Source organism: Poecilia reticulata, linkage group LG3 (genome assembly GCF_000633615.1).
Source record: "Poecilia reticulata strain Guanapo linkage group LG3, Guppy_female_1.0+MT, whole genome shotgun sequence".
Lineage (NCBI taxonomy): Eukaryota > Metazoa > Chordata > Actinopteri > Cyprinodontiformes > Poeciliidae > Poecilia > Poecilia reticulata.
The window spans coordinates 17,361,764-17,371,684 of NC_024333.1; the positions used below are offsets into that span (position 1 = coordinate 17,361,764).

General features: G+C 39.4%; 1 protein-coding gene across 1 annotated transcript; it reads left to right on the top strand.

The window, feature by feature from the left end:
• The first annotated feature begins 2,647 nt into the window (after positions 1-2,647).
• On the top strand, positions 2,648-6,602 carry cyp2r1 (cytochrome P450, family 2, subfamily R, polypeptide 1). The gene is made up of 5 exons (XM_008405238.2): positions 2,648-2,971; positions 3,419-3,560; positions 3,666-4,298; positions 4,393-4,722; positions 5,635-6,602. Exons 1-5 carry the CDS (start codon positions 2,735-2,737, stop codon positions 5,850-5,852), a joined length of 1,560 nt encoding a protein of 519 aa, XP_008403460.1. The 5' UTR covers positions 2,648-2,734; the 3' UTR covers positions 5,853-6,602.
• Positions 6,603-9,921: the final 3,319 nt, after the last annotated feature.

Below are 9,921 nucleotides of genomic sequence, written 5' to 3' on the forward strand. Positions count from 1 at the left end.
ACATGTGTAATGTGCCAGTTGAGCGCTGCGAAGTTTAACGGGAATTGCCTGTGCTGTAAACAATCATCCCTTACAGTAAAAACAGAAGTGAACATACAAGATGGCTGTTAACGTTAATAAATATTTAGCCAATGTGTATTGAACATCTTTGTTTACCTACTCCGCTGCCGTTGCTTACGGTACAAGCAGATTGCAATTCTAAAACGGCGCAGAAAATCAACGTTACAACAACTTTGTAACTTCTCCTTCTGTTCACTGAACAGGAGGATTAGAAATGGGAGAAAGCCCAGACTGTCTGTGAAGCGAGATTTTAATTGATTGGAATTGCAACAGGAAGGTGATGGCTACTTCAAGATCTCCTGTCTCTTCAATTACAACCTCCAGTTTTGCTCTATTGATTCACCAACATAAATCTGCCGACTGCAGTTTTTGTTTCTCTGGTAAAAGTGAACGTTCTCACTTGCCTCCCAGACATTCCACCAAATACCTTCTCCGCCATAATAATCGCCGACTCTTCTTCTCTTCCCTCCACAGCGTGAGTTCTCCACTCGTTGCTCTAAGAGAGTTACTGCACAACTAGACTCTGCTCTGTCATATCCTTGTCTCAGAGTCTTGTTTCAGCATTTGGCTCCGGCTATTGGCTCCACATTATGACAACCAGATGTTATCCCAGAGAGCTGGCAGAAAGCTAAGTCATTTGAGAGAATATGCTAAATAAGTATCCTAACAAATCTGAATTACTTGAGAGGTCTTCAGGAGCCTTTGGTGTGTCTGAAAAGATTGAAAAAGAGAAACGTACCACCTGCCTCAGTACAGGAAGATGCAACTTCGACTAATAAGAAACCAATCATAATGAACCACAGTGCATGGCAGATTTTTGGTTACGCAACCTTTCGAGCACTTTCAGTTTAAATCGTCTGCTTAAAAAAAATGCTTTTTTCAAATATTACATTTTTTTTTTTTTTTTTAGTAAGACAGTGCCATCATGTCCTCACATTTCTGCATAGTTGCTGGCCTTCAGCATACTCATGTAAGTCTGGAATGCAGCACATGCCTTCACCTTTCACCTCTGCATGTATAGTTTGATCTCACCTAACCTCTGTTGTGTTGGGATGAAACAACCTGCAGCAGAATACTGGGGTAATGTTTGCAAAAATCCTGGCAACGTTTAACCAGACTTACTCAAAACTACATTAAATCGGGAAGTCATTACGAAGCTATGTGCAAATCAGTATCAAGACTTCAGAATGTAGATAGGTAGAGTTAAATACCATCTTTATTCTTTCTTCTCAGTTATAGATTAAATATTTTCCAAAATGCTGCTACCTTTCAAAATTATTTCAAATAATTAATCTAATTTACATAAAGACTCACCTAAGATAGAAAACATATCCGTACCATGACTTAATGTAAGTGATCAGTTAAAATATTTTTGTTACCAGACTGTGATGAGCACAACACGAGTACGCGATGTTCAAAAAATTATATCAGGACAAATGTGTTTCAATTGTCTTTGGTTTTATTGTAGTCACTGACATCAAAGCCTTTTTCCAACAAAAATCATGTCGACTTTAAAATGTTGACTTCTCTCCTAAAGTCCAGTCACAATTTTGATGTTTATTTTTGCTTTTCCAAAGAACTCTTGCTAAATCTGTTCTTTCGTCAATACCTTTTTGTGTTTTGCCAACGGATGTTTAGTTTAGCCAAAAAACACGTCTCCCTCCACTTCCTAGAAATACCAGTCTAGCTAGAAATTTGGTCACTAAAGCAAAGTGTTGCTCATATTTTTGCAATTATTGGTTAATTTAATTTGTTTAACTTCAATGTAATGATAAACAACAACTGCTTTTGACAGTGTAATAAATTCAGTAAACTGGAGTTTACACAAGTGCTTCCCTGTAAACAATCTAAAAAAGTGTATTTTTCTCTGTTCGTTGCCAGTTATATGCACTGACAAACAAAACATTTAAACACTTCAGTCATGAAAGATTCACAAAGTTATTTATTGCTTTTGAATTGTTGTTTTGTTTTATTGTAGTTTTAGGAAGGTAGCAAACACATCAATAATGTGGGCGTAAAACCAGTCTATTGCTTACTTTAAAACTTTAAAGCAGCAAGAACATTTTAAATTCACTTTTATGTCACCTTTTCTTCCGACACCAGCATTTTTTTGCTCAAGCAAGCTGCGCCCAAAGTCCTTGCAAAAATCCTTTGCTCTTATTGTATCCTAAAAACAAGGATTGCTTAACACGCACGTGAGGCTAATTCTTTTTTCTTTCTCAGTAATAGATTTAAATGTGCAATTAATTGTCTGATGTGTATTATGTCATGTGCCAATGATAATCCTTGAACATGCACTGTTGCCTGCATGTTTGTCTAAGTCATACTAATTTATACATATATGACAGCTTTTGATATCTAAAATATTTTTTTTAATTATCAATATCAGTTTGCATAGGGAGGGGGCGGGAGTGGCTGTATAGATTGCAAGAGTTGTTAGTAATTTTAAATGACCTTTTAAAAGTCCACTTCATGACCATCTAACTGAGGGAGATTATTGATCAAGAGCAGAACAAAGTTCATCAACAGTTGACTCTAACTTTCTGGCCAATCTTGGGCTTAGAGGCGGGGGATAGAATAAATGCAAGATGATACATATGCGCTTCAGTTCCTCGGAGGAGAAACCGAGATCGGTTCAGAGCTTTTTTAGCAGGCAGGAAAGCATTTCGCAAAGATGGTTTCCCTAAAATCTCCGTCCCTGATGCCGGTGACCCGCGCGGAGGCGCTGCTCGCTCTGAGCTGCCTGGCTGTCGTTCTCCTCGCATTCCTGCTGGTGCGCCAGCTCGTCAAGCAGAGGAGACCCCCTGGGTTTCCTCCCGGTCCATCTCCCATTCCTATCATAGGAAACATTTTTTCTCTCGCCACTGAGCCGCACGTCTTTCTCAAGAGGCAAAGCGAAGTTCACGGGCAGGTAAGACTCGAACTCCCTGGAGCGCATTGCGCTTATTAAGGCGCGCCGCTTGCAAACCGTGCAGGGCATGACCCTCCTCCGCACTTTCGAGCGTGCACAGTCTTGGGATTAGCTATGAAACGAACAAAGGAGACTCGCCCTAACATTTGGCAGACTGGAGGATTTGATTGGAGCAGGACAGCTGACAAATCAGGAGCTCCGAGAAATGAAAATCTCCTCCCAAGAAGCCACATAGACATCCTTTTAGCCATGCAGGGTTTTTTTTTTTTAAAGTTATTTGAAAATGCATGCATATTTTATTATGAAAATATGCATATGAGTAACAACTTGCAAAAAACAAAAAGCAAAAGAAAGCAAACTTGCATTTAGTTAATTCAGCCCTATTTTTTAAATGATAAATGTGTGACTGAAAAAAAAAATGACTTCATGTTCCTGTTTCTTTTGCAGATTTTCAGTCTTGACCTGGGAGGCATAATGACCGTGGTATTAAATGGTTATGATTGTGTGAAAGAATGCCTTTATCACCAAAGTGAGGTTTTTGCTGATCGCCCTTCTCTGCCACTATTTCATAAAATGACCAAAATGGGTGGTAAGCTGCCGATTTATGTTTCTCATACACAAGTTCATAGAATGAGACAGCGGTTGGATGTTGACTGATGCAATTTCTTTTGTTTTTATTTCTCACTTTACAAAGGTCTTCTAAACTGTAAGTACGGGAAAGGCTGGATTGATCATCGCAAGCTGGCCTGCAACTCTTTCCGTTATTATGGCAGCAGCCAGAGACTGTTTGAGCGAAGAATCACAGAAGAGTGCATGTTCTTAGTCGATGCGATTGACAAGTACAAGGGAAAACCCTTCAACCCAAAACACCTTGTGACCAACGCCGTGTCAAACATCACCAATCTGATCATCTTTGGCCAGCGTTTCACCTACGATGACAGCAACTTCCAGCATATGATCGAGATCTTCAGTGAGAACGTGGAGTTGGCCGTCAGCGGCTGGGCTCTCCTCTACAACGCCTTCCCTTGGATTGAATATCTGCCCTTTGGAAAACACCAGAAGCTGTTCCACAATGCTGCTGAGGTGTACGACTTCCTGCAGAAGGTTATAACAGGATTTTCCCAAGGCAGGGTGCCCCATGCACCACGCCACTATGTTGATGCCTATTTGGACGAGTTGGAGCAGAACGCACGAGATCCCAGGAGTTCTTTTACTTACGAGAACCTCATCTATTCCGTGGGGGAGCTCATTATCGCCGGCACAGAGACCACAACCAACACCCTGCGTTGGGCTATGCTGTACATGGCCCTCTACCCCAACATACAAGGTAAGTGTAAGGTGTACCAAACAAGCGGGTTTGATCAAAAAGCATTTCTCTGTTTTGAACAAATGAGTAATTTTTCCTGTTTTGCCATGCAAAGAGAGGGTGCACAGAGAAATCGACAGTGTGCTGACCAACGGGAGGCCACCTTCTCTCGAGGACAAGCACAGGATGCCCTACGTGGAGGCTGTTCTGCATGAGATCCTTCGCTTCTGCAACATTGTGCCTCTTGGTATCTTCCGAGCCACCTCCCAGGATGCAAAAGTCAATGGGTACACGATTCCTAAAGGAACCATGGTGATCACAAACCTCTACTCAGTGCACTTTGATGAGAAGTACTGGAGCGACCCAGGAGTCTTCTTACCAGAAAGGTTTCTGGACAGCAGTGGCAACTTCATAAGGCGTGAGGCCTTCCTTCCATTCTCTTTAGGTCAGTATTCTTGTGCTACTCCTATGAAATGAAAAGTGAGATTTTTGTTAAAGAAACACCCTCTTTCTATAGGAAATGTGCTTTTTCTCTAGGCATTTTATTAATTTTTTTTTAAAATTATTTTACTAACTACCTGAAACTGTTGAACAGTAAATTACACCTAAAACATTGTCACTATTTACAATGTGGGGAACATACTTAAGTGCCTTTTGGGAAATTTCCTTTGCTTATTCGCTTAACACCAGGTAAAGCAAAAATGACTGAATGGAAGGCAGCTTCTAGGTTATGTCTTACCTTCAGTTTACTGTAGTTGCCAGGTGCATGTTACACCTGGCAACCTGCAACTTTTAGATTTGTGTCACTCTTTTTACTTAAGTTTCTCTTTTCTCCCTTAATTCTCTAAAACAAATCTTTTTTTTTCTCACTTGAAAGTAATAATATTATTTTTATAAGACAATAATTCTGATTTTTTTTTTTTTTTTTACTTTTGTACTATTTTGATTAGGCTTTAAAATTTGTCCAAATCACAGTATTTTATTGTAATTTTGGGTTCAGTGGGGTTATAATTTAACAACTGTTGGCTCAACAAAATTCAAAATGTATCTTCAACTACAAATCTACAGTATCCTGCTCATCCTGCAGTCTTGTTGATGAATACTCATTAAGTACCTGCTGCCTGCTTTATGTGTACTTGTGCAGCCAGCATCTATTATCATATATGTTTATGTCCACATGTGGAGAACTTTTCTTTACACACGTTGCACTCATTCATTCTCTCTGAAAACCCACACAATTCCCTTGTGTAATCTTTTTATGAACTTTCATTTAGTTGGACGTGAGGACATAGTAGCCACATGTTCCAGTTATTTCTGCATGAGCACGAGTTTAAATGAGCACATTTTGTATTTTCAGGGAGGCGTCACTGTGTGGGTGAGCAGCTGGCCCGGATGGAAATGTTCCTATTTTTCACCACATTGCTGCAGAGGTTTCACCTTCAGTTCCCTCCACGAACCGTTCCAACTGTAACTCCCAAACTTGGAATGACCCTACAGCCCAAACCTTACTCCATTTGTGCTGTCCGCAGGCAGCAGAGGTTTCAATGCTCTGAAGGCACTCCTTACCACAAGTAGGTTTGTTGGCTGCAGTGCACAGAATCACCTGTGCATTTTCATCTTCCAAGAGGACTTCTGGTGATCCATGTGCCCACTGACATCTTAACACAAACAATCAGTTTATTTGAGTGCTACAGATATTTTTTTATAAGCATATATGCATGTTTGCACAGTACTTTTGAAGAGGAGGGGAGGCGCCAGGAGCTGACTGGACATCCTGGGAGCACGGATGGGCTATTGATTCAATTCCCTGAGCTCCTGCAACCAGAAACGAAATGCCTGTGAACCTTGGCGCAGCGGCGATGGTTTAGGTCAATGATTTATATTATGTACACCAATGATGGTTCATAGGACTGATGTTGTAGGACAGCTTTGGGGAGATTAATGACACCAGCTCTTCATACAGCATTTGTCTGGCCAAATGGAACTAACGGACTTTCCAAGAAAGTTCTGAACTGTGTATTGGAATTGGCTTTAGACCAAGATTTACGTCATCTGGACTGACTCTGAACCTTTCTCCAGGGATAGTGCTATGTGGAAAATCTTTCTCTTAGAAAGCAAATGCAACCCTGACGGATTTCTAGAAACTGACTTTGCAAGACTGGTTTCTGATAAATGGTGCTTATCGGTACTAATAATGTATTGTGTTTATATGTGACATGTTTGTTGTATTTTTGCAATCCTGGTAGTGTACATGTTTATTTTTTTGTGTGTGTATTCATAAACTTGCCCTTCCTTTTCTTTAAAAAAGGTTATTCTTAAATGCTATTTTTCCCAAATGAGCCTTTGTGTTATTCATAACTCTATGCTATTATCAATTTAACAACTCCAACTGTTCTGATGCGTCTCTAGCAGAAACATTTCACAGAATGTAACCTGAAGAAATCTCAGTCATCTTGGGGCTCACATTGTCTAAACAAAAAATATATATATTTCCTTCTTTTTAACTTGAAGTGAAAAAGTCACTGTTCAGTGCAAACCGTTTCTAGAATCTAATATTTCATAGATGTGTTGCTTGAAATATATACCGGGATACCTAAATACAGTTTGACTAGGAATGTTAATAACTTAATAGAATGAAAAGACATAAAAGACTACAACTAGACTTCATAAGCATCAAAAGGCCAACTTCAAATTGCTTTTTAGTTCTTTCTCCAATCAAAGGTAGACAGGCAAGATGCAAAGCACTGTATAATTACCTTAATGACAGATGTAAATTACAGATTTTTTGCAGACAGTGAGTTATGATCCTTGTTACCAAACTTCCCTAAGTATGCCTGACACATAAGTGAGGGTTCACACATCAGACAACACAAGCTCAGGTTTGACTGTGGTGGTCATCCACTGTACTAACATGAAGCTAAGGAAACATGACCTCTGTTGAAGTTTAAAATTTTACCTAATAGCTAACGTTTGGCTGTGGCATGTAATGCAGCAGTCCAACACTGTGAAGCTCACCAGAAATTGCCTTAAAAAGAAATAACATTTTCCATGATTTGTTTTAAGGATCAGAATAATAATTTTCCTCTGATTAGCATTGTTTATGTTAACATTGCAGCACAGTTAGGTACTGCAAGATGTTAGAAAAGCAGACTTTTAAAATTCTGGTTACTGCTTGCAAAGCTGTGGAAGGTGTTTTTCCCAATTTGCATAAAACGCAATTACAAACGTCAAGAACTAACTAAATGTATCATCAAGAAATTGAAGGAAAGCAGCAAACCACAGAACAAGTTTGGAAGAGCGTGGAGGTGAAAGAGCCTGTAATGAAAATTAGTGACAGATGTGTCTAAAGACCCCACAACATCTGCCAAGACAGAAATGAATGACTTAACCTCAATGAAAACTATTGCTAAAGCTCTGCACAGACATGAACTGCAGTTCAGGAAGAATTCCACCTTTGTAGGAAAAACGCCTTCAGACCAAACTACAGCTTCCTAAGAACATCCAAGAGAAAGATTATCCATTCCCAAAATGGGTCCTTAGCAAGGATATGACAAAACCAGAGCTCTTTGGCTACAGAGACACTGCTTGTTCGGAGAAAGAAGGAAGAGGTCTAGACACCAAAAAGCACTAGTCCAAATGTAAAATCTGGCTGTTGCAACTGGGAATCATGTCGAGTTAAAATGAATCATAAAGGAAGATATGTTGAAAATTTAACAAGAAAGTGTATTATCAAAACTGGGTCTTGTCTTTGCTTTGAGTTTCCAACATGACATTAACTCAAAATATTAACTGCTGCTGGTGATAGAAATACATCATGAAGACCAAAGTAAATGCTATTAACAGACCTGGACAAAACCCTGACTTGCATGACTGTGGGGGTGACCTGAAGATAGAGGTTGATCCCAGAGAGTTATTAAATATGAAGGAGCTTGGGACATTTTCCCAGAGGAGTGGGCTGGGATTCTTTAAGAGTCGTGTCAGAAACCTGCTGAAAACTACAAACAACAATCCTTTTTCTACTTTTTATCCAGCAACAGGATCCACAAAAGACCAACAGCAGAATTTCAACCCCAGCAGCTTAGAGTGCAAAACGAAACAAATGAAATTATTGAAAACAAACTCTTGAAATAATTTTAAAACAATGCATTTCTTGAACTCTTTTGTTCTTCCCTTCCTTTTCTTTATAATAGAAAGAAAATTGGCTGTAAATACACTTGCATGTACTGTTCCTTTTATCGTTTATTTTATTACCTTTAAACTTTATATATTTGTGTGTAATTTCTATAAGCTTTAAGGACACAAAGCTGGAGTCAGATTCCTTATTTTTCAGCACACAATATTTGCCATTGACATTGATTCTGAATTTTAATGCTGGCTACACGTTTGTAGTCTCTGGTACTTTGTGGGTCAGACCCTGAAAAGTTTGAAAGTCTCTTTCATGTTCAGTCTTCTTCCAGAAACTGGAACTTTTACATTCAGTGTTTTGCTCACTTTGCAGCAGCGGCAGCTCCTAATTGTCTGACATTCTGCGTAACTACTGAGTGGGAAAACATGGAATGGAAGTAAGGGACGAAAAAGAACAATTTGGGTCTCGTTCAATCTGATAAATTGAAGATAGGATTCGCACAACCTCTTAAAACAGATGATGTTACGTGAAACCCCATATGTGGCTGTGGATTTTGATTATTAGCTTTTTATTTGTAATTTTTTTGGGGTGGTGTGGAATAAAAAGAACAAAACAATGTAAAGTTTGGACCCACAGACACACAAATACGAATAAAACCCCAAATAAAATAGTAGAAATAAATCAATGAGGACAGCTGATACTTTAGGGATGGTTGTTTTATGGCATCTATAAATAACAACAAAAATCGGCTGTCCCACATTAAAGATACGGGTGAATGGTTACATTAGACAAACGCACGTATACTGATGCTACATAAGGGTAACAACTGTTCATAGATGTATTTATGGCACAATCACAGATGACTCTGTGGTTTGGGAGACTGCACAGTGAGAAGTCAACAACCATTTACAACGCTATGAGCTAGAATGTCAGGTCAGGAGCTACCACGGCTTTCTGATCCGGCTCGGGTCCACGTGAGAGAACTGGAGTCGGGCTCGTCAGAACTCTCGCCTCCGTCACCATGTGTTGCTCTTGCGCAAACAGCGATCGGGCCGGGAGAAACGTCTAAGATCAGCACGTCACAGCCAAACACATGACAGTATGCGAGGAAAGTTTGGCACTAGTTGGATCAAGCGATACAACAGTGTGAGAGTGAAAAGAGGAGACAAGAGTGGTTATGGTACAAAAAGAAAAAAAAAAGAAGGGAGGCAGGCGTGAGGCTGGAGCAGAGAGGAAAATAAAACCTTGCTCCCTACACAAGTTTCACATTTGGAAAAAGATGAACACTCTGGAAACACTTAAATGTAATAATTACAGGATGTACAAGATGTCAGCTGCGTGTAGAAAACAGATGCATTCATTTGATTATTTCAAAAATATATATTTATATGCACATACTCTTTTGTACAGTGGCTAAACACTTGTTTGGTATTAAAATGTGCACAACGGTATTTATTTTCTGTCATTAAATATTACTCAGCTTGCTTAACATTTTCTGCAGGGATTATGAGTTAATAA